Genomic DNA, 25,936 nt, shown 5'->3' on the forward strand with positions numbered 1-25,936 from the left:
TGCACCAGCAGAATAGTGAGTGCAGCTCTGGAGTATAATACAGGATGTAACTCAGGATCAGTAATGTAATGTATGTACACAGTGACTGCACCAGCAGAATAGTGAGTGCAGCTCTGGAGTATAATACAGGATGTAACTCAGGATCAGTAATGTAATGTATATACACAGTGACTGCACCAGCAGAATAGTGAGCGCAGCTCTGGGGTATAATACAGGATGTAACTCAGGATCAGTAATGTAATGCATGTACTCAGTGACTGCACCAGCAGAATAGTGAGTGCAGCTCTGGGGTATAATACAGGAGGTAACTCAGGATCAGTAATGTAATGTATGTACACAGTGACTGCACCAGCAGAATAGTGAGTGCAGCTCTGGAGTAATGTACTGTATGTATGCACACACTGACTCCGCAGTTTAGGTAACTTGTTGAGCACAGACTTTGTCAGTCAGTCCAATATGATCACTATAATATTATTTCAGCATATTTTACCTTGACATTCGTCCCCCACTTTCTCGTATCCGGCCGTGCAGACGCATTGTCCAATGAGCACCAGCCATTCTCCATCTGTGTTGCAATGCATGCTGGGATCATCTCCAACAGACACGGAGTTCTCCACACAGGTCCCCGTAACCTTTGCCAGGGTCTGCGAGTCGGCACCAGCGACGGTCTCTGGGAACAGCGCCATGCCTTGTACAACCGCTGGGCACTTTTTGTAGTAGATCCGGACGGAGAGCAGCGCCACGCAGGCGCCGATGTCCTGGAAGGCCAGGTAGAAGCCCTTCTTGGTCAGTTTCCCCACAGACCGTTCCTCAATGTTTAGCTTCAGATTGCGGGAGTCTATGTCGTCCTGCAGGGTGATTTCGTCGGGTGCGATGGTGTCGATCTTGCGGAAGAGTCGCTTCTGGAAGTTGATGCCGATGTCCATGTCCGACTCCATGTAGTACAGGTTGAACGTCTCCTTACAAGCCCCGGAGACACCCGAGAAGCTGTTGCAGTCACGGACGGTGAAGTGCAGCTCGATGAAGATGCGCTGTGCTTCGCTGCGGTAGATCCAGCTGGTGCGGAGCCAGTTGTCCTGCTCGCCTTCCTGCACGTTGCAGACCGTATACATGAAGATGGCGCTGCCGTTCTTCCAGTCCGGCAGGAGATCCCACTGCAAGAGACCGACAGGGAGAACGTGAGACGCTCGCAGCACCAGGCGGGTCATAAGTGCTGGCCGCAGGGAGTCCCGAACACTGCAAATCCTAATGCCTGCTCCCAACCGCCCATCTCACACCCTGTCCAGGGGCAGAAGCTTTCCCACATCCGCTGCCCCAATTACAGTCAAGACAATTGTCCTCTAGGACCTGCCCTCATGTCAGGCGGCCACTCCACCCCGACGGTCAGCGACGGACACTCCACCCCGACGGTCAGCGACGGACACTCCACCCCCGACGGACACTCCACCCCCGACGGACAGCGACGGCGTTAAGGGGAAGCTGATCAGGACGACTCGCCGGGATTAGCGCTGTCATGACAATAATTAACCCCTCCATCTCTGCTTCCTAAAGGAACAGAGCAGGTGATCTGTCAGGAGGGTCCTGGGTAAAGAGGCCATAGATGTACACTACTAGATTAATGAGAGCTCTACACGGCCGCCATTGCCAAACCTGTACCCTCTCCAAATAGGAGGCGAGATGGGACTAACCGGCTAATGATTAAACTCAGCAAACAGCCGCCATCGGAAAGGCAAACAGCGTCCCTCGTACGTGGAGGCGGGTGACGGGCGACGCAGGGTCACTGGCCGGGTGTGAACAGGGAGAGTTTCTACTTACCCCTTTCCCATACGGGTTGGTCAGCCATCCGGTCTCTCCCTTCATCTTCTCGAAATCCAGCAGCATGACTGAAAGAGAAGAGACGCGTGCGGTCAGTGACAGCAGTGGAGAGCGCCATCTATGGCGGTGCGGGCAGTCACACTACACAGTCAGGTGTCAGGCCTGAATGCATACATGGAACACTACAAGCACCAGCATGCCGCCTGCCTGTAAGTAGGACAGAGGGCTTAATGGAAGCCAGCTGTGCGGTTATGTAACGAGCACGACGTGGGCCGCATTCCTCCACCGTTAATAACACCTAATCACAAGTCCAGACGAGCGCCCGACATCGAGCCAAAACCACCTCCACGGGCAGCGAGTCAGCACGGGAACATCGGCAGGAAAAGCTGACTCACGGAGGCATCACCCGATACAGCTCCGGCCTAAAGTCTACTACTCCCCCCACCAGAGCCATGAAACCAAAACCTACCAGCACGTCCCCATCTGGACACACCGAGCCCAGGAGCAGCGCTGACGGGGAAGCCCCCAGACACGGACATCTGTGGAGCATCTATCGCCCCGTCTGTAATAATCCGAGCGGGGGCCATTAGTAAGCATAGCCGTATTGTGTAGACAGAGGCTCCGGCACAGCCGGGATTTACCGCAGTCTCATGTACATGACAGATAAATGCCCCATACTGGGGGAGAATCGGGCACATGGCCTCACTAAGATACGAGTGCCCCCCAGTTTCAGGGGAGGCCGCTCTCACCTCCAGGGAGAGGAAGCACCGCAGGCGCTGATTACAGGTGCAGATTTCCGGTACGGCCTTGGACCGGAGCCTGGGAATGTGGAGGTGCGCTCCCCGTCCTCGTGCCAGCTCCCCCTCCCTGAACAAACAGTGGCAAAGCAAACAGTGCGGCGTGCGGGGGGAGCTGCGCCGTTCACTGCCAGGACTCCGCGACACCCCACAGGCATCACACTGTACGGACCGCTGCCGGCGTCCCCCCGTCACAGGAGCTCACAGTGGTTATTCCTGGTGAGCACCACAGAAGGCAGGAGGTGAACGACAAGGACGGAGGTTCTCACAGGACGTCTGCGGGGTCTCTCTCCCACCAGGGGTGTGTGTGGAGGATAGGGGCACATGGCGACGGGGGGCCTCTCTCCCACCAGGGGTGTGTGCGGAGGATGGTGGCACAGGGCGAAAGGGGCAAAGGGCGATGGGGGGGGTCTCTCTCCCACCAGGGGTGTGTGCCGACGATAGGGGCACATGGCGACGGGGGGCCTCTCTCCCACCAGGGGTGTGTGCGGAGGATGGTGGCACAGGGCGAAAGGGGCAAAGGGCGATGGGGGGTCTCTCTCCCACCAGGGGTGTGTGCCGACGATAGGGGCACATGGCGACGGGGGGCCTCTCTCCCACCAGGGGTGTGTGCGGAGGATGGTGGCACAGGGCGAAAGGGGCAAAGGGCGATGGGGGGGGGGGTCTCTCTCCCACCAGGGGTGTGTGCCGACGATAGGGGCACATGGCGACGGGGGGCCTCTCTCCCACCAGGGGTGTGTGCGGAGGATGGTGGCACAGGGCGAAAGGGGCAAAGGGCGATGGGGGGGGGGGTCTCTCTCCCACCAGGGGTGTGTGCCGACGATAGGGGCACATGGCGACGGGGGGCCTCTCTCCCACCAGGGGTGTGTGTGGAGAATAGGGGCACATGGCGACGGGGGGCCTCTCTCCCACGAGGGATGTGTGCGGAGGATGGTGGCACAGGGCGAAAGGGGCAAAGGGCGATGGGGGGGTGTCTCTCTCCCACCAGGGGTGTGTGCCGACGATAGGGGCACATGGCGACGGGGGGCCTCTCTCCCACCAGGGATGTGTGCGGAGGATGGTGGCACAGGGCGATGGGGGGTGTGTGTGTGTGTCTCTCTCTCCTACCAGGGGTGTGTGCGGAGGATGGTGGCACAGGGCGAAAGGGGCAAAGGGAGATGGGGGTCTCTCTCCTACCAGGGTTGTGTGCGGAGGATGGTGGCACAGGGTGAGAGGGGCACAAGGTGACGCGGGTTCTCTCCCACCAGGGATGTGTGCCGACGATAGGGGCACATGGCGACGGGGGGCCTCTCTCCCAGCAGGGGTGTGTGCGGAGGATGGTGGCACAGGGTGAGAGGGGCACATGGCGACGGGGGGCCTCTCTCCCACCAGGGATGTGTGCGGAGGATGGTGGCACAGGGCGATGGGGGGTGTGTGTGTGTGTCTCTCTCCTACCAGGGGTGTGTGCGGAGGATGGTGGCACAGGGCGAAAGGGGCAAAGGGAGATGGGGGTCTCTCTCCTACCAGGGTTGTGTGCGGAGGATGGTGGCACAGGGTGAGAGGGGCACAAGGTGACGCGGGTTCTCTCCCACCAGGGATGTGTGCGGAGGATGGTGGCACAGGGCGATGGGGGGGGGGGGTGTCTCTCTCTCCTACCAGGGGTGTGTGCAGAGGATGGTGGCACAGGGCGAAAGGGGCAAAGGGCGATGGGGGGGTCTCTCTCCTACCAGGGTTGTGTGCGGAGGATGGTGGCACAGGGTGAGAGGGGCACAAGGTGACGCGGGTTCTCTCCCACCAGGGATGTGTGCGGAGGATGGTGGCACAGGGCGAAAGGGGGCCTCTCTCGCACCAGGGATGTGTGCGGAGGATGGTGGCACAGGGCGACAGGGGGCCTCTCTCCCACCAGGGATGTGTGCGGAGGATGGTGGCACAGGGAGGGAAAGAGGGGCACAGGGAGGGAAAGAGGGGCACAGGGCAATGTGGGGGGGGGGGGGGTGTCTCTCTCCCACCAAGCATGGGTGTGGAGAATGGGGGCACAGGGCGATGGGGGGGGCCTCTCTCTCACCAGGTGTGTGTGCAGAGGATGGTGGCACAGGGCAACGGCGGGCACAGGGTGAGAGGAGGCACGGGACGAGAAGGGAACGCTTCCTGCAATGGAGTCTCCCACTGATGTGAAGACACTTAAGTGTGACCCCCCCATACTGGACACTGCCCCAGACACTGTACAGGGCGGGACCACCAGAGACGTCACGAGGTCATCATATATGACTTGGCCCGCCCCCCACCAGTCATCATGGGTCTTCTTCATCTGGAGTTCCCCTTTAAGCTCTGCTATAATGGACGATATAACTGGTGATCGCCCTGGTGAGGCACCAGACATGGATTTCAGAGGGGAATGCTTTGTTGTACGACGCCATCGCCCCGTCATCTCCACCTCACAGTTTCCATCCGCCATGACCCCCCCCAACATCCTCACACTGATCCCAGGAAAAACAAACCCGTCCCCGCAGGAAGCGCTCCTCTTCTCCCCTCTCCTCTTCTCCCCTTACATGCGGTGACAACCACAATCACATAACACAATGCAGCGGGTCCGCGCCAGGCACGGGCAGGAAAGCAAAGCGTCGGCTCCATGCACAAGCCCCGACATGTCGCATCCACAATCTCACATCTATCACGCATGTTACATATACCACCTCCTACAGAGCCGCACACGGGTGGGTGGTCTGCGCCCCAAACCACTGAGGAGGGGGTTACCTTCTCCCCTTTCATCTGATATGACACCCATCTCCTGTGGTAAAGGGGGTCCTGCCATATCCATGAACCCCACATGACCCAGACCGTATCTGCGGCTCTCGGGGTCCAGTCACTGCTGCCGGCACGTTTCAATCGAGACCCCCACAGGTCTGCGCTCAGGTGGGAGGAAGAGACGCACTTTCACACTCATCCTAATTATCATTAAAAAGGCAAAAAGAGAAAAGTTTACACCCCCAGGAAGTAACATGGTGCCCACCACCCCAGGAGAGGCGACCCGACACCCCCTGATTACACAGGAGCGTCAGGAATGTGAATGAGCCTCATCAGTGAATGAATGCGACTCATCCAGAAGAATGAAAACCGGAATGTCTCCACTCCCAGCAGACGGCCGTGACTCCCATCATCCTCATCATCACACAGCGCTGGCAATGACCCCCGAGCCCACAATCTACAGACCATCAGAGGCGCGCGGCCGGGCCCCATCTCGTATGTGAGAAGCGTCACGAGTATCTGTAATCCCGACACCTCCCCCGCACGCAGCGAACGCTGGAAACGCGTGCGATTTACAACATCTACACAAAGCTTCCATGTCCGGCCAACACCGCAGAGACCTCCTGCCAAAAAATGTAAAGCGCGGGAAGAACGGTCCATTATCTGCAACCCGCGGCCTCCGCCATCAGACCGTCCATCTATACAGTGCCCCCCGGAGGATCCGGACAGGGGAGCGACCCGTGGCCTCCACCATCAGACCGTCCATCTATACAGTGCCCCCCGGAGGACCCGGACAGGGGAGCGACCCGCGGCCTCCGCCATCAGACCGTCCATCTATACAGTGCTCCCCGGAGGACCCAGACAGGGGAGCGACCCGCGGCCTCCACCATCAGACCGTCCGCGCAGATCATCTATCTATCTATACAGTGCCCCCCGGAGGATCCGGACAGGGGAGCGACCCGCGGCCTCCACCATCAGACCGTCCGCCCAGATTATCTCCTATCTATACAGTGCCCCCCCAGAGGACCCGGACAGGGGAGCGACCCGTGGCCTCCACCATCAGACCGTCCATCTATACAGTGCCCCCCGGAGGACCCGGACAGGGGAGCGACCCGCGGCCTCCGCCATCAGACCGTCCATCTATACAGTGCTCCCCGGAGGACCCAGACAGGGGAGCGACCCGCGGCCTCCACCATCAGACCATCCGCGCAGATCATCTATCTATCTATCTATACAGTGCCCCCCGGAGGATCCGGACAGGGGAGCGACCCGCGGCCTCCGCCATCAGACCGTCCATCTATACAGTGCTCCCCGGAGGACCCAGACAGGGGAGCGACCCGCGGCCTCCACCATCAGACCATCCGCGCAGATCATCTATCTATCTATACAGTGCCCCCCGGAGGACCCGGACAGGGGAGCGACCCGCGGCCTCCGCCATCAGACCGTCCATCTATACAGTGCTCCCCGGAGGACCCAGACAGGGGAGCGACCCGCGGCCTCCACCATCAGACCATCCGCGCAGATCATCTATCTATCTATACAGTGCCCCCCGGAGGATCCGGACAGGGGAGCGACCCGCGGCCTCCACCATCAGACCGTGCGCGCAGATCATCTATCTATCTATACAATGCCCCCCGGAGGACCCGGACAGGGGAGCGACCCGCGGCCTCCACCATCAGACCATCCGCGCAGATCATCTATCTATCTATACAGTGCCCCCCGGAGGATCCGGACAGGGGAGCGACCCGCGGCCTCCACCATCAGACCGTCCGCGCAGATCATCTATCTATCTATACAATGCCCCCCGGAGGACCCGGACAGGGGAGCGACCCGCGGCCTCCGCCATCAGACCGTCCGCCCAGATTATCTCCTATCTATACAGTGCCCCCCGGAGGACCCGGACAGGGGAGCGACCTGCAGCCTCCGCCATCAGACCATCCGCCCAGATTATCTCCTATCTATGCAGTGCCCCCCCCGGAGGACCCGGACAGGGGAGCGACCTGCAGCCTCCGCCATCAGACCATCCGCCCAGATTATCTCCTATCTATACAGTGCCCCCCCGGAGGACCCGGACAGGGGAGCGACCCGCAGCCTCCGCCATCAGACCATCCGCCCAGATTATCTCCTATCTATACAGTGCCCCCCCGGAGAACCCGGACAGGGGAGCGACCCGCGGCCTCCGCCATCAGACCGTCCGCCCAGATTATCTCCTATCTATACAGTGCCCCCCCGGAGAACCCGGACAGGGGAGCGACCCGCGGCCTCCGCCATCAGACCGTCCGCCCAGATTATCTCCTATCTATGCAGTGCCCCCCCGGAGGACCCGGACAGGGGAGCGACCTGCAGCCTCCGCCATCAGACCGTCCGCCCAGATTATCTCCTATCTATGCAGTGCCCCCCCGGAGGACCCGGACAGGGGAGCGACCTGCAGCCTCCGCCATCAGACCATCCGCCCAGATTATCTCCTATCTATACAGTGCCCCCCCGGAGGACCCGGACAGGGGAGCGACCTGCAGCCTCCGCCATCAGACCATCCGCCCAGATTATCTCCTATCTATACAGTGCCCCCCGGAGGACCCGGACAGGGGAGCGACCTGCAGCCTCCGCCATCAGACCATCCGCCCAGATTATCTCCTATCTATACAGTGCCCCCCGGAGGACCCGGACAGGGGAGCGACCCGCGGCCTCCGCCATCAGACCGGCCGCCCAGATTATCTCCTATCTATACAGTGCCCCCCCGGAGGACCCGGACAGGGGAGCGACCTGCAGCCTCCGCCATCAGACCATCCGCCCAGATTATCTCCTATCTATACAGTGCCCCCCGGAGGACCCGGACAGGGGAGCGACCCGCGGCCTCCGCCATCAGACCGTCCGCGTAGATCATCTATCTATGTATACAGTGCCCCCCGGAGGACCCGGACAGGGGAGTGACCCGCGGCCTCAGCCATCAGACCATCTGCGCAGATCATCTCCTATTTATACAATGCCCCCCGGAGGACCCGGACAGGGGAGTGACCCGCGGCCTCCTCCATCAGACCGTCCGCCCAAATCATCTCCTATCTATACAGTGCCCCCCCGGAGAACCCGGACAGGGGAGTGACCCGCGGCCTCCACCATCAGACCATCCACGTAGATCATCTATCTATCTATCTATCTATCTATACAATGCCCCCCGGAGGACCCGGACAGGGGAGTGACCCGGGGCCTCCACCATCAGACCATCCGCGTAGATCATCTATCTATCTATACAGTGCCCCCCGGAGGACCCGGACAGGGGAGCGACCCGCGGCCTCCAACATCAGACCGTCCGCCCAGATCATCTCCTATCTATACAGTGCCCCCCCGGAGAACCCAGACAGGGGAGCGACCCGCGGCCTCCGCCATCAGACCGTCCGCGTAGATCATCTATCTATCTATCTATACAGTGCCCCCCGGAGGACCCGGACAGGGGAGTGACCCGCGGCCTCCGCCATCAGACCATCCGCGTAGATCATCTATCTATCTATACAATGCCCCCCGGAGGACCCGGACAGGGGAGTGACCCGCGGCCTCCACCATCAGACCGTCCGCGTAGATCATCTATCTATCTATCCAGTGCCCCCTCGGAGAACCCAGACAGGGGAGCGACCCGCGGTCTCCGCCATCAGACCGTCCGCGTAGATCATCTATCTATCTATCTATCTATACAGTGCCCCCCGGAGGACCCGGACAGGGGAGTGACCCGCGGCCTCCGCCATCAGACCATCCGCGTAGATCATCTATCTATCTATACAATGCCCCCCGGAGGACCCGGACAGGGGAGTGACCCGCGGCCTCCACCATCAGACCGTCCGCGTAGATCATCTATCTATCTATCTATACAATGCCCCCCGGAGGACCCGGACAGGGGAGCGACCCGCGGCCTCCGCCATCAGACCGTCCGCGTAGATCATCTATCTATCTATACAGTGCCCCCCGGAGGACCCGGACAGGGGAGTGACCCGCGGCCTCCGCCATCAGACCATCCGCGTAGATCATCTATCTATACAATGCCCCCCGGAGGACCCGGACAGGGGAGCGACCCGCGGCATCCGCCATCAGACCATCTGCGCAGATCATCTCCTATTTATACAGTGCCCCCCGGAGGGGGAGCGACCCGCGGCCTCCTCCATCAGACCGTCCGCGCAGATCATCTCCTATCTATACAGTGCCCCCCGAAGGACCCGGACAGGGGAGCGACCCGTGGTCTCCACCATCTACCCCACTGCTGAGCAGAACTGAATGTTCACCGGAGGGCGCCACCAAGCCATAATCAATCAGCTGCAGGACACGGCGCCCCCTAGTGGCTACATCACCATGAACCACAGCTTTATAGGACCCTTCATATCACAAGCGCCATGAAATCCTCCCCGGTGATGCACATCCACTCTGGATCTGGGAAAGCTGGGTGACGGCACAGGCCACGGTTACAGCCCCACATGCAGCTTTCCTAGCCCCCGGATGGCAGCCCCTCAGTGTACACACGGGGTCCGCCTGTATGTGAGGATTCTCGCTCAGAGACCGATGGTTCGGGTGACAGATGCGTTTTATAGCGCTGGGGATACAAAGGTTAGATGTGCACCTATAACCATGGGGGCGAGACGTCACCGGGAGGACACCGGCCGGCATTCCTCAGCGTGAATCAGGGCCGCACCCATCTCTACGGCGACTTCAGAAACATTTCCGGGCTGAATACCAACAAGCGGCCTCATGGTGCAGCGCCCAGGCTGGAAAATATATATATATCCTGCCCCCGTCCTACCCGGGAAAGCCTGGAAGTGTCACATCCTTCTCCAGCACAATGTACCGGACCTCACAGCCAGCTCCTGTGTAGAGGCTGCACTCCGGCCTCTACTGAAACACAAGGGGGCGGCGGGGACCGTCACACACCTGTACACGATGGGGGGGGGGCGGAGGGGACCGTCACACACCTGTACACAATGGGGGGGGCGCGGAGGGGACCGTCACACACCTGTACACGATGGGGGGGGCGCAGAGGGGACCGTCACACACCTGTACACGATGGGGGGGGCGCAGAGGGGACCGTCACACACCTGTACACGATGGGGGGGGCGCAGAGGGGACCGTCACACACCTGTACACGATGGGGGGGGCGCAGAGGGGACCGTCACACACCTGTACACGATGGGGGGGGCGCAGAGGGGACCGTCACACACCTGTACACGATGGGGGGGGCGCAGAGGGGACCGTCACACACCTGTACACGATGGGGGGGGCGCAGAGGGGACCGTCACACACCTGTACACGATGGGGGGGGCGCAGAGGGGACCGTCACACACCTGTACACGATGGGGGGGGCGCAGAGGGGACCGTCACACACCTGTACACGATATGGGGGGCAGAGGGGACCGTCACACACCTGTACACGATGGGGGGCAGAGGGGACCGTCACACACCTGTACACGATGGGGGGCAGAGGGGACCGTCACACACCTGTACACGATGGGGGGCAGAGGGGACCGTCACACACCTGTACACGATGGGGGGCAGAGGGGACCGTCACACACCTGTACACGATGGGGGGCAGAGGGGACCGTCACACACCTGTACACGATGGGGGGCAGAGGGGACCGTCACACACCTGTACACGATGGGGGGCAGAGGGGACCGTCACACACCTGTACACGATGGGGGGCAGAGGGGACCGTCACACACCTGTACACGATGGGGGGCAGAGGGGACCGTCACACACCTGTACACGATGGGGGGCAGAGGGGACCGTCACACACCTGTACACGATGGGGGGCAGAGGGGACCGTCACACACCTGTACACGATGGGGGGCAGAGGGGACCGTCACACACCTGTACACGATGGGGGGCAGAGGGGACCGTCACACACCTGTACACGATGGGGGGCAGAGGGGACCGTCACACACCTGTACACGATGGGGGGCAGAGGGGACCGTCACACACCTGTACACGATGGGGGGCAGAGGGGACCGTCACACACCTGTACACGATGGGGGGCAGAGGGGACCGTCACACACCTGTACACGATGGGGGGCAGAGGGGACCGTCACACACCTGTACACGATGGGGGGCAGAGGGGACCGTCACACACCTGTACACGATGGGGGGCAGAGGGGACCGTCACACACCTGTACACGATGGGGGGCAGAGGGGACCGTCACACACCTGTACACGATGGGGGGCGGAGGGGACCGTCACACACCTGTACACGATGGGGGGCGGAGGGGACCGTCACACACCTGTACACGATGGGGGGCGGAGGGGACCGTCACACACCTGTACACGATGGGGGGCGGAGGGGACCGTCACACACCTGTACACGATGGGGGGCGGAGGGGACCGTCACACACCTGTACACGATGGGGGGCGGAGGGGACCGTCACACACCTGTACACGATGGGGGGCGGAGGGGACCGTCACACACCTGTACACGATGGGGGGCGGAGGGGACCGTCACACACCTGTACACGATGGGGGGCGGAGGGGACCGTCACACACCTGTACACGATGGGGGGCGGAGGGGACCGTCACACACCTGTACACGATGGGGGGCGGAGGGGACCGTCACACACCTGTACACGATGGGGGGCGGAGGGGACCGTCACACACCTGTACACGATGGGGGGCGGAGGGGACCGTCACACACCTGTACACGATGGGGGGCGGAGGGGACCGTCACACACCTGTACACGATGGGGGGCGGAGGGGACCGTCACACACCTGTACACGATGGGGGGCAGAGGGGACCGTCACACACCTGTACACGATGGGGGGCAGAGGGGACCGTCACACACCTGTACACGATGGGGGGCAGAGGGGACCGTCACACACCTGTACACGATGGGGGGGGCGCAGAGGGGACCGTCACACACCTGTACACGATGGGGGGGGCGCAGAGGGGACCGTCACACACCTGTACACGATGGGGGGGGCGCAGAGGGGACCGTCACACACCTGTACACGATGGGGGGGGCGCAGAGGGGACCGTCACACACCTGTACACGATGGGGGGGGCGCAGAGGGGACCGTCACACACCTGTACACGATGGGGGGGGCGCAGAGGGGACCGTCACACACCTGTACACGATGGGGGGGGCGCAGAGGGGACCGTCACACACCTGTACACGATGGGGGGGGCGCAGAGGGGACCGTCACACACCTGTACACGATGGGGGGGGCGCAGAGGGGACCGTCACACACCTGTACACGATATGGGGGGCAGAGGGGACCGTCACACACCTGTACACGATGGGGGGCAGAGGGGACCGTCACACACCTGTACACGATGGGGGGCAGAGGGGACCGTCACACACCTGTACACGATGGGGGGCAGAGGGGACCGTCACACACCTGTACACGATGGGGGGCAGAGGGGACCGTCACACACCTGTACACGATGGGGGGCAGAGGGGACCGTCACACACCTGTACACGATGGGGGGCAGAGGGGACCGTCACACACCTGTACACGATGGGGGGCAGAGGGGACCGTCACACACCTGTACACGATGGGGGGCAGAGGGGACCGTCACACACCTGTACACGATGGGGGGCAGAGGGGACCGTCACACACCTGTACACGATGGGGGGCAGAGGGGACCGTCACACACCTGTACACGATGGGGGGCAGAGGGGACCGTCACACACCTGTACACGATGGGGGGCAGAGGGGACCGTCACACACCTGTACACGATGGGGGGCAGAGGGGACCGTCACACACCTGTACACGATGGGGGGCAGAGGGGACCGTCACACACCTGTACACGATGGGGGGCAGAGGGGACCGTCACACACCTGTACACGATGGGGGGCAGAGGGGACCGTCACACACCTGTACACGATGGGGGGCAGAGGGGACCGTCACACACCTGTACACGATGGGGGGCAGAGGGGACCGTCACACACCTGTACACGATGGGGGGCAGAGGGGACCGTCACACACCTGTACACGATGGGGGGCAGAGGGGACCGTCACACACCTGTACACGATGGGGGGCAGAGGGGACCGTCACACACCTGTACACGATGGGGGGCAGAGGGGACCGTCACACACCTGTACACGATGGGGGGCAGAGGGGACCGTCACACACCTGTACACGATGGGGGGCAGAGGGGACCGTCACACACCTGTACACGATGGGGGGCGGAGGGGACCGTCACACACCTGTACACGATGGGGGGCGGAGGGGACCGTCACACACCTGTACACGATGGGGGGCGGAGGGGACCGTCACACACCTGTACACGATGGGGGGCGGAGGGGACCGTCACACACCTGTACACGATGGGGGGCGGAGGGGACCGTCACACACCTGTACACGATGGGGGGCGGAGGGGACCGTCACACACCTGTACACGATGGGGGGCGGAGGGGACCGTCACACACCTGTACACGATGGGGGGCGGAGGGGACCGTCACACACCTGTACACGATGGGGGGCGGAGGGGACCGTCACACACCTGTACACGATGGGGGGCAGAGGGGACCGTCACACCCCTGTACACGATGGGGGGCGGAGGGGACCGTCACACCCCTGTACACGATGGGGGGCGGAGGGGACCGTCACACCCCTGTACACGATGGGGGGCGGAGGGGACCGTCACACCCCTGTACACGATGGGGGGCGGAGGGGACCGTCACACCCCTGTACACGATGGGGGGCGGAGGGGACCGTCACACCCCTGTACACGATGGGGGGCGGAGGGGACCGTCACACCCCTGTACACGATGGGGGGCGGAGGGGACCGTCACACCCCTGTACACGATGGGGGGCGGAGGGGACCGTCACACCCCTGTACACGATGGGGGGGGGGGGGGGGGGGACCGTCACACACCTGTACACGATGGGGGGGGGCGGGGACCGTCACACACCTGTACACGATGGGGGGGGGCGGGGACCGTCACACACCTGTACACGATGGGGGGCGGCGGGGAGCGTCACGCACATGTACACGATGGGGGGCGTCACACACCTGTACACGATGGGGGGGGCGGAGGGGACCGTCACACCCCTGTACACGATGGGGGGGGGGGGGCGGCGGGGACCGTCATACACCTGTACACGATGGGGGGCGGAGGGGGACCGTCACACACCTGTACACGATGGGGGGGCGGCGGGGACCGTCACACACCTGTACACGATGGGGGGCGGAGGGGACCGTCACACCCCTGTACACGATGGGGGGCGGAGGGGAGCGTCACGCACCTGTACACGATGGGGGGCGTCACACACCTGTACACGATGGGGGGGGCGGAGGGGACCGTCACACCCCTGTACACGATGGGGGGGGGGGGGCGGGGAGCGTCACACACCTGTACACGATGGGGGGCGGCGGGGAGCGTCACACACCTGTACACGATGGGGTGGCGGCGGGGACCGTCATACACCTGTACACGATGGGGGGGGGGGGGGGCGGGGACCGTCACACCCCTGTACACGATGGGGGGCGGCGGGGACCGTCACACACCTGTACACGATGGGGGGGGCGGCGGGGACCGTCACACCCCTGTACACGATGGGGGGGGGGGGGCGGAGGGGGACCGTCACACACCTGTACACGATGGGGGGCGGAGGGGGACCGTCACACACCTGTACACGATGGGGGGGCGGCGGGGACCGTCACACACCTGTACACGATGGGGGGCGGAGGGGACCGCCACACACCTGTACACGATGGGGGGGGGGCGGCGGGGACCGCCACACACCTGTACACGATGGGGGGGGGCGGCGGGGACCGTCACACACCTGTACACGATGGGGGGCGGCGGGGACCGTCACACACCTGTACACGATGGGGGGCGGCGGGGACCGCCACACACCTGTACACGATGGGGGGGGGGGGGCGGCGGGGACCGTCACATACCTGTACACGATGGGGGGGGGGGGGCGGGAACCGTCACACACCTGTACACGATGGGGGGGGGGCGGCGGGGACACCTGTACAATCGGCCAATATTCAGTAACACACACACACACAACATTCAGTCGACGGCTTTAGATTGTCAGCTCCGGGGCCCAGCCCCCCCAATCTCTGGTTATAATATATAATAGCACAAATTAAAATTAAGCGGCTGTCCAGAGCCCGTCCTTATGTAAGCAGCGGTGGTCTTGCTGTCAGGGGCCGGCGGTCCGGTCACACCGTGACCGTTCCTACACAGAATTAGTAAAGGGATGGAGTGAAAATTATAAAACCGCAGCACGAAACGCTGAAAACAAGAGACTTATTGTGTGCGGAGAGGATGGAACAGAGCGCCACTAACAGCATTTACTGTACGGGACCCCCAGCGAGGAGACGCCCCCCCCCGAGCACATCGCCACCTATAAACTGTATATAGAGCTGTGGGGTCATTCAGACACAGTCAGACCCCAACGGCCGGGAACACAGCGGGGGCCACTAGCCCCCAAGACCTGGCGGTCTACACAAGGGGGTCTGCACTGGCTCTACAGCTCCCCTTACAGGGCTTATCTGACACCCACCCCTGGAGGGATGGCTCTGGCGAGGATGCTTGGCACTGGCACTCCCCTGGCACCACCATCCTGTACAGTAGGCAGCGCCCGCTCCCCGAGGGGCTCGACTTCTATATTTGATCGCACAGTTCACACGTCTGATGTCATCGCTGCCGCCGACTCCTCATTAACAATATGTGCAGAACTCAGCCGCTAAAAGTAACGATGCCACCTCCGCCGTGCGGGCAGGCGGTGTCTGTAAGACTACAAGTCCCAGCTCACACCCGGAGGGGTGACCGGCTCAGCCGTGGAGCGCACCTGACGGACGGCTGCCGGCGCTAGGTGTTAGTGATCCGGACACCACAGTGCACAATCCATACCCCCAGCTGACAGGGGCACTCACTGCGGGGATCCCACCTCACCGAGGGGGATCAGGTCACTGCTTGGCTTTGGCTCCTACAACTACTGAGTCACTTAATTTAAAGGTCAATAAGGGGTTAAAGTGCGCAAGGATTAACCCTTTCACCGCTGCATGGAAATGTAAACACGTCAGCCACACGTGTGCCAGCTCCGGAGACCACCACACGCTGCCCCCCATAATAATGTCACCACCCTGCGCCAGCTCACTAGAGACTTCCACCACCACCACCACCCTGTGCCAGCTCACCAGGGACCACCACCATCACCGCCCTGCGCCAGCTCACCAGGGACCACCACCACCCTGCGCCACCAGCTCGGCAGAGGTTTCTGGTTACCAGAAACCTCATCCCTTCCAACATAAGTGGACAGATAAACCTTGATAAAGGCTTTTGAGAGCCGAAAAGTTGGTTTGAAGTCTGTCTGACCATGTTGGCAATAAATTTTGAAAACCTCAAATGAATTATTGATTATGGACTTTTTACTGTGCCTGGATGTCAATTTTACTAGGATACTGATTTTGCATCTAATAGTCACTATCAAGGAGTAGCGTATATTCTTTTTCACGCTATAGCTCGGCAGAGACCACCACCACCCTGCACCAGCTCGGCAGAGAACACCCACCACCACCAGCTCGGCAGAGAACACCCACCACCACCCTGCGCCAGCTCACCAGGGACCACAACCACCCTGCACCACCAGCTCAGCAGAGACCACCACCACCACCACCCTGCGCCAGCTCACCACAGACCACAACCACCCTGCGCCAGCTCACCAGGGACCACCACCACCCTGCGCCAGCTCACCAGGGACCACCACCACCCTGCGCCACCAGCTCAGCAGAGACCACCACCACCCTACGCAACCAGCTCAGCAGAGACCACCACCACCACCCTGCGCCAGCTCACCAGGGACCACCACCACCCTGCGCCAGCTCAGCAGAGACCACCACCACCCTACGCCACCAGCTCAGCAGAGACCACCACCACCACCACCACCCTGCGCCAGCTCACCAGGGACCACCACCACCCTGCGCCAGCTCACCAGGGACCACCAGAGACCCCCACACGCTGCCCCCATAATAATGTCACCAGAGACCACCACCACCCTGTGCCAGCTCACCAGAGACCACCACCACCCTGCGCCAGCTCAGAGACCCCCACATGCTGCCCCCATAATAATGTCACCAGAGACCTCCACACGCAGCCCCCATAATAATGCCACCAGAGACCACCACACGCTGCCCCCCAGGATATGGGGTTGGACCGGTGCAGTCCCACAGACACGTCCTGACCCCCACACTCACCCTTGGTGGTCGGCAGGGCCAGCAGGCTGTGGCAGCACAGCAGGAGCAGCAGGCAGCTGCCGGCGGTGCGGGCGCTCATGTCCGGGCTGCGGCTCCGCGCTCTTCCCTGTAACTTCCAGGACTTTCTGCCGTCCGCTCTGCGGCTCCGCTGCTCACCCGTGCCTGGCCCCGCCCCCTGTCTATCGGACCACGTCCCTCTCTCATTCATGTCTTTGTCTGGCCCCGCCCCACGTGCTCTTAAAGGCACAGTACATCCTGTGCTTATGGCAGCTTTGATCTCCAGGCTGAATGCTGCCTATTGTCCTGTAGTAAATCAACAATCACTGTGATCAGAGGTTGTAATAACCTGGACCCATCCAATCATCTGCTCATTACCACTGATAACCAGGACAATCACCCCCATCATCTGTGATCAATGTCCCATGTGATAAAATACAAATATTCAAGACGCCAATAAAACATTCATGCACCATAGGCAGAAAGTCTCCATCTGGACTCACGATGCTGGACGACAACTGACGGCAGCCACGCTGGTGGTCAGGGGCTCTCCAGCCCCCCGCTGCAGCCATTGCTCTGGATTTTCCATCTCTGCAGTCTTTCCATTTAGGCATTTGGGAAAGTTGTGCGACTCTCTGTGTAGTGGCCATGAAACCACGACATCAACCGTCTCTACTGGCAGGCTGACAGCCCACACAGCCCAATGGCTGTGCCAAGTCAGGGGTTGTCAATTCTCAGTAAGAGAAAATCAGGATATCTGTGGTCGCGGTGGAGCCACGACATCTCCAGGCCGCATGTTCCCCGCACTACTGTGAGCGCCAGCGTGGCCTAAACCTGCTCCTGTGGCTGCAGCGTCTCTGGACTTGTCTCCATCAACCACATCAGGGACGTCATTGGTCGGTGATTACACAGGAGCTGCCGGCAGCGTCTCCGGACTTGTCTCCATCGAGCACATCGGGTAAGTCATTGGTCGGTGATTACACAGGAGCTGCCGGCAGCGTCTCCGGACTTGTCTCCATCAACCACATCAGGGACGTCATTGGTCGGTGATCACACAGGAGCTGCCGGCAGCGTCTCCGGACTTGTCTCCATCAACCACATCAGGGACGTCATTGGTCGGTGATTACACAGGAGCTGCCGGCAGCGTCTCCGGACTTGTCTCCATCGAGCACATCGGGGACGTCATTGGTCGGTGATCACACAGGAGCTGCCAGCAGCGTCCTCCGGACTTGTCTCCATCGAGCACATCGGGGACGTCATTGGTCGGTGATCACACAGGAGCTGCCAGCAGCGTCTCGGACTTGTCTCCATCGACCACATCAGGGACGTCACTGGTCGGTGATCACAGAGGAGCTGCAGTGTCTCCGGACTTGTCTCCATCGAGCACATCGGGGACGTCATTGGTCGGTGATTACACAGGAGCTGCCGGCAGCGTCTCTGGACTTGTCTCCATGGAGCACATCAGGGACGTCATTGGTCGGTGATCACACAGGAGCTGCTGGCAGCGGATCTTGATTTGTACAATCAGCGGCAGAACCTTCCTCAGACGACCATTAATGACCGGAGCCGAGGCCGGAGGTGCCGGGATTTCTGCTGGAGGCTCAGGACTCCCGATTGGAGAATTCAGAGGTTTCCATTCTTCATCATCTTCAGATCAGTGACGTCTCCATCATTCACCACTTTCCCTTCTCATGTTGCAATTTCAATGTTGAAGATTCTGTCTCCAATAAAGGATCCAACATTATTGTGCAGTCATATAAATCCACGAGGACAGAAGATAACCAAGCCAGATACACGGCACAGACAGCCGGCAGATCCTCCTCCTCCGCCATATACCGCCCAGCACGTCCTCCTCCGCCATATACCGCCCGGCACGTCCTCCTCCGCCATATACCGCCCGGCACGTCCTCCTCCGCCATATACCGCCCGGCACGTCCTCCTCCGCCATATACCGCCCGGCACGTCCTCCTCCGCCATATACCGCCCGGCACGTCCTCCTCCTCCTCCGCCATATACCGCCCGGCACGTCCTCCTCCGCCATATACCGCCCGGCACGTCCTCCTCCTCCTCCGCCATATACCGCCCGGCACGTCCTCCTCCTCCTCCGCCATATACCGCCCGGCACGTCCTCCTCCTCCTCCGCCATATACCGCCCGGCACGTCCTCCTCCTCCTCCGCCATATACCGCTCGGCACGTCCTCCTCCTCCGCCATATACCGCCCGGCACGTCCTCCTCCTCCACCATATACCGCCCGGCACGTCCTCCTCTTCCTCCTCCACCATATACCGCCCGGCACGTCCTCCTCCTCCACCATATACCGCCCGGCACGTCCTCCTCTTCCTCCTCCACCATATACCACCCGGCACGTCCTTCTCCTCCTCCTCCACCACCATATACCACCCGGCACGTCCTCCTCCTCCCACCATATACCACCCGGCACGTCCTCCTCCTCTCCGCCATATACCGCCCGGCACGTCCTCCTCCTCCACCATATACCACCCGGCACGTCCTCCTCTTCCTCCTCCACCATATACCACCCGGCACGTCCTTCTCCTCCTCCGCCATATACCGCCCGGCACGTCCTTCTCCTCCTCCGCCATATACCGCCCGGCACGTCCTCCTCCGCCATATATCACCCGGCACATCCTTCTCCTCCTCCGCCATATACCGCCCGGCACGTCCTCCTCCTCCATATACCACCCGGCACGTCCTTCTCCTCCTCCGCCATATACCACCCGGCACGTCCTTCTCCTCCTCCGCCATATACCGCCCGGCACGTCCTCCTCCTCCGCCATATACCGCCCGGCACGTCCTCCTCCTCCGCCATATACCGCCCGGCACGTCCTCCTCCTCCGCCATATACCGCCCGGCACGTCCTCCTCCTCCGCCATATACCGCCCGGCACGTCGTCCTCCGCCATATACCGCCCGGCACGTCCTCCTCCTCCTCCGCCATATACCGCCCGGCACGTCCTCCTCCGCCATATACCGCCCGGCGCGTCCTTCTCCTCCTCCGCCATATACCGCCCGGCACGTCCTCCTCCGCCATATACCGCCCGGCACGTCCTCCTCCTCCTCCGCCATATACCGCCCGGCACGTCCTCCTCCTCCGCCATATACCGCCCGGCACATCCTCCTCCTCCGCCATATACCGCCCGGCACGTCCTCCTCCGCCATATACCACCCGGCACGTCGTCCTCCTCCGCCATATACCACCCGGCACGTCGTCCTCCTCCGCCATATACCACCCGGCACGTCGTCCTCCTCCGCCATATACCACCCGGCACGTCCTCCTCCGCCATATACCGCCCGGCACGTCCTCCTCCGCCATATACCGCCCGGCACGTCCTTCTCCTCCTCCGCCATATACCGCCCGGCACGTCCTCCTCCTCCTCCGCCATATACCGCCCGGCACGTCCTCCTCCTCCTCCGCCATATACCGCCCGGCACGTACTTCTCCTCCTCCGCCATATACCGCCCGGCACGTCCTCCTCCGCCATATACCGCCCGGCACGTCCTTCTTCTCCTCCTCCGCCATATACCACCCGGCACGTCCTTCTCCTCCTCCGCCATATACCGCCCGGCACGTCCTCCTCCTCGTCCGCCATATACCGCCCGGCACGTCCTCCTCCTCCTCCGCCATATACCGCCCGGCACGTCCTCCTCCTCCTCCGCCATATACCGCCCGGCACGTCCTCCTCCTCCTCCGCCATATACCGCCCGGCACGTCCTCCTCCGCCATATACCGCCCGGCACGTCCTCCTCCTCCTCCGCCATATACCGCCCGGCACGTCCTCCTCCGCCATATACCGCCCGGCACGTCCTCCTCCGCCATATACCGCCCGGCACGTCCTCCTCCTCCTCCGCCATATACCGCCCGGCACGTCCTCCTCCTCTTCCGCCATATACCGCCCGGCACGTCCTCCTCCTCCTCCGCCATATACCGCCCGGCACGTCCTCCTCCTCCACCATATACCGCCCGGCACGTCCTCCTCTTCCTCCTCCACCATATACCACCCGGCACGTCCTCCTCCTCCTCCTCCACCATATACCGCCCGGCACGTCCTCCTCCTCCACCATGTACCACCCGGCACGTCCTCCTCCTCCACCATGTACCACCCGGCACGTCCTCCTCTTCCTCCTCCACCATATACCACCCGGCACGTCCTCCTCCTCCTCCTCCACCATATACCACCCGGAACGTCCTCCTCCTCCTCCTCCACCGTATACCACCCGGCACGTCCTCCTCCTCCACCATATACCACCCGGCACGTCCTCCTCCTCCTCCGCCATATACCGCCCGGCACGTCCTCCTCCTCCACCATATACCACCCGGCACGTCCTCCTCTTCCTCCTCCACCATATACCACCCGGCACGTCCTCCTCCTCCCTCCTCCACCATATACCACCCGGCACGTCCTCCTCCACCACCATATACCACCCGGCACGTCCTCCTCCTCCTCCACCATATACCACCCGGCACGTCCTCCTCCTCCACCATATACCACCCGGCACGTCCTCCTCCTCCACCATATACCACCCGGCACGTCCTCCTCCTCCACCATATACCACCCGGCACGTCCTCCTCCTCCACCATATACCACTCGGCCCGTCCTCCTTCTTCCGCCATATACCACCCGGCACGTCCTCCTTCTTCCGCCATATACCACCCGGCACGTCCTCCTTCTTCCGCCATATACCACCCGGCACGTCCTCCTTCTTCCGCCATATACCACCCGGAACGTCCTCCTTCTTCCGCCATATACCACCGGAACGTCCACCTTCTCGCTATACACCCGGAACGTACTCCTTCTCCGCCATATACCACCCGGCACGTCCCCTTCCTCCGCCATATACCACTTGGAATGTCCCCCTCCTCAGCCATATACCACCCGGCCCGTCCTCCTCCTCAGCCATATACGACCCGCCACGTCCTCCTCCTCCTCCTCCTCCTCCTCCTCCGCCATATAACACCCAGTACAGCCTCCATGTATTACCCACCATGCTCTTGTATTCCTGCACATTATCCAAGCTTCAGCCCCCATCAGGTGATGTCTCTGCGGAGCATGCTGGGTAATAACCTGACTAAAGTCTGTCAGCTGGTGAGGTCACTACCAGGCCCCGGCAGAACTACTGGTCCCAGCAGACACTCGGGGCTTCCTGGGCCGTGTAGTGCAGCAGACAATAGCCTCGGGTACTAACTGCGCATAGGAGTCTCCTCAGAGAGCCAACGGCCGTGTCTGTAACAACGGCCAATCAGAGTCCGGCTTCTATCTGTAAACGACTCTAGACAGATAAATCGAAGTCTCTGAATGGCTGCAGTGTATGAACAGCTGACCCGTGGGTGGTTGCTATGTACAACACCTCTCCTGTCAGGCCTTGTCTTCCGGTCGCTGAGGCGGGAAATGACGGTAATGAGCGCCGGAAAAGGCCTGAGGTGCCCGGTAACCGGGAGGGGTCATCTCATTTCGGGTTTAGATACAGGTTAAGGGACTATCTAATCCTCTCCTGTGTGATACTGTCTGCTGAGCCATGTATCTAATCCTCTCCTGTGTGATACTGTCTGCTGAGCCATGTATCTAATCCTCTCCTGTGTGATACTGTCTGCTGAGCCGTGTATCTAATCCTCTCCTGCATGATACTGTCTGCTGAGCCGTGTATCTAATCCTCTCCTGTGTGATACTTTCTGCTGAGCCGTGTATCTAATCCTCTCCTGTGTGATACTGTCTGCTGAGCCGTGTATCTAATCCTCTCCTGTGTGATACCGTCTGCTGAGCCGTGTATCTAATCCTCTCCTGTGTGATACCGTCTGCTGAGCCGTGTATCTAATCCTCTCCTGTGTGATACTGTCTGCTGTGCCGTGTATCTAATCCTACCCTGTGTGATACTGTCTGCTGAGCCGTGTATCTAATCCTCTCCTGTGTGATACTGTCTGCTGAGCAGTGTATCTAATCCTATCCTGTGTGATACTTTCTGCTGAGCCGTGTATCTAATCCTCTCCTGCATGATACTGTCTGCTGAGCCGTGTATCTAATCCTCTCCTGTGTGATACTTTCTGCTGAGCCGTGTATCTAATCCTCTCCTGTGTGATACTGTCTGCTGAGCCGTGTATCTAATCCTCTCCTGTGTGATACCGTCTGCTGAGCCGTGTATCTAATCCTCTCCTGTGTGATACCGTCTGCTGAGCCGTGTATCTAATCCTCTCCTGTGTGATACCGTCTGCTGTGCCGTGTATCTAATCCTACCCTGTGTGATACTGTCTGCTGAGCCGTGTATCTAATCCTCTCCTGTGTGATACCGTCTGCTGAGCCGTGTATCTAATCCTCTCCTGTGTGATACCGTCTGCTGAGCCGTGTATCTAATCCTCTCCTGTGTGATACCGTCTGCTGAGCCGTGTATCTAATCCTCTCCTGTGTGATACCGACTGCTGAGCCGTGTATCTAATCCTCTCCTGTGTGATACCGTCTGCTGAGCCGTGTATCTAATCCTCTCCTGTGTGATACTGTCTGCTGAGCCGTGTATCTAATCCTCTCCTGTGTGATACTGTCTGCTGAGCCGTGTATCTAATCCTCTCCTGTGTGATACTGTCTGCTGAGCCGTGTATCTAATCCTCTCCTGTGTGATACTGTCTGCTGAGCCGTGTATCTAATCCTCTCCTGTGTGATACCGACTGCTGAGCCGTGTATCTAATCCTCTCCTGTGTGATACCGTCTGCTGAGCCGTGTATCTAATCCTCTCCTGTGTGATACCGTCTGCTGAGCCGTGTATCTAATCCTATCCTGTGTGATACTGTCTGCTGAGCCGTGTATCTAATCCTATCCTGTGTGATACTGTCTGCTGAGCCGTGTATCTAATCCCTATCCTGTGTGATACTGACTGCTGAGCCGTGTATCTAATCCTATCCTGTGTGATACTGTCTACTGAGCCGTGTATCTAATCCTATCCTGTGTGATACTGACTGCTGAGCCGTGTATCTAATCCTATCCTGTGTGATACTGTCTGCTGAGCCGTGTATCTAATCCTATCCTGTGTGATACTGTCTGCTGAGCCGTGTATCTAATCCTCTCCTGTGTGGATACTGTCTGCTGAGCCGTGTATCTAATCCTCTCCTGTGTGATACCGTCTGCTGAGCCGTGTATCTAATCCTATCCTGTGTGATACTGACTGCTGAGCCGTGTATCTAATACTCTCCTGTGTGATACCGTCTGCTGAGCCGTGTATCTAATCCTCTCCTGTGTGATACCGTCTGCTGAGCCGTGTATCTAATCCTATCCTGTGTGATACTGTCTGCTGAGCCGTGTATCTAATCCTATCCTGTGTGATACTGACTGCTGAGCCGTGTATCTAATCCTATCCTGTGTGATACTGACTGCTGAGCCGTGTATCTAATCCTATCCTGTGTGATACTGTCTACTGAGCCGTGTATCTAATCCTCTCCTGTGTGATACTGACTGCTGAGCCGTGTATCTAATCCTATCCTGTGTGATACGTCTGCTGAGCTGTGTATCTAATCCTATCCTGTGTGATACTGTCTGCTGAGCGTGTATCTAATCCTCTCCTGTGTGATACTGTCTGCTGAGCTGTGTATCTAATCCTATCCTGTGTGATACTGTCTGCTGAGCCGTGTATCTAATCCTCTCCTGTGTGATACTGTCTGCTGAGCTGTGTATCTAATCCTCTCCTGTGTGATACTGTCGGCTGAGCTGTGTATCTAATCCTCTCCTGTGTGATACTGTCGGCTGAGCCGTGTATCTAATCCTCTCCTGTGTGATACTCTCTGCTGAGCCGTGTATCTAATCCTCTCCTGTGTGATACTGTCGGCTGAGCCGTGTATCTAATCCTCTCCTGTGTGATACTGTCGGCTGAGCCGTGTATCTAATCCTCTCCTGTGTGATACTGTCTGCTGAGCCGTGTATCTAATCCTATCCAGTGTGATACTGTCTGCTGAGCTAACAGTATCACATAGGATTAGATACACGGCTCAGCCGACAGTATCACACTGCAGAGGATTAGATACACGGCTCAGCAGACAGTATCACACAGGAGAGGATTAGATACACGGCTCAGCAGACAGTATCATACAGGAGAGGATTAGATACAGGGCTCAGCAGACAGTATCACACAGGAGAGGATTAGATACAGGGCTCAGCAGACAGTATCACACAGGAGAGGATTAGATACACGGATCAGCAGACAGTATCACACAGGAGAGGATTAGATACATGGCTCACCAGACAGTATCACACAGGAGAGGATTAGATACACTTCTCAGCAGACAGTATCACACAGGAGAGGATTAGATACACTTCTCAGCAGACGGTATCACACAGGAGAGGATTAGATACACGGCTCAGCAGACGGTATCACACAGGAGAGGATTAGATACACGGCTCAGCAGACGGTATCACACAGGATAGGATTA

General features: G+C 60.3%; 1 protein-coding gene across 1 annotated transcript in view; it reads right to left on the bottom strand.

Moving 5' to 3' along the window:
* Window positions 1-17,740, bottom strand: part of EPHA2 (EPH receptor A2) — a 31,320-nt gene extending 13,580 nt beyond the window's left edge. Inside the window, exons 1-3 of the mRNA XM_073656131.1 lie at window positions 17,518-17,740; window positions 1,816-1,883; window positions 491-1,154 (exon numbers count right to left, since the gene is read on the bottom strand). Coding sequence (XP_073512232.1) covers window positions 491-1,154; window positions 1,816-1,883; window positions 17,518-17,725 — 940 coding nt within the window. The 5' untranslated portion in view covers window positions 17,726-17,740. The remainder of the gene's footprint in view (window positions 1-490; window positions 1,155-1,815; window positions 1,884-17,517) is intronic.
* Window positions 17,741-25,936: the final 8,196 nt, after the last annotated feature.

The sequence above is a fragment of the Phyllobates terribilis genome, unplaced genomic scaffold (assembly GCF_046119375.1).
Source record: "Phyllobates terribilis strain yellow unplaced genomic scaffold, ASM4611937v1 Scaffold_12__6_contigs__length_324123572, whole genome shotgun sequence".
NCBI classification, from domain to species: Eukaryota; Metazoa; Chordata; class Amphibia; order Anura; family Dendrobatidae; genus Phyllobates; species Phyllobates terribilis.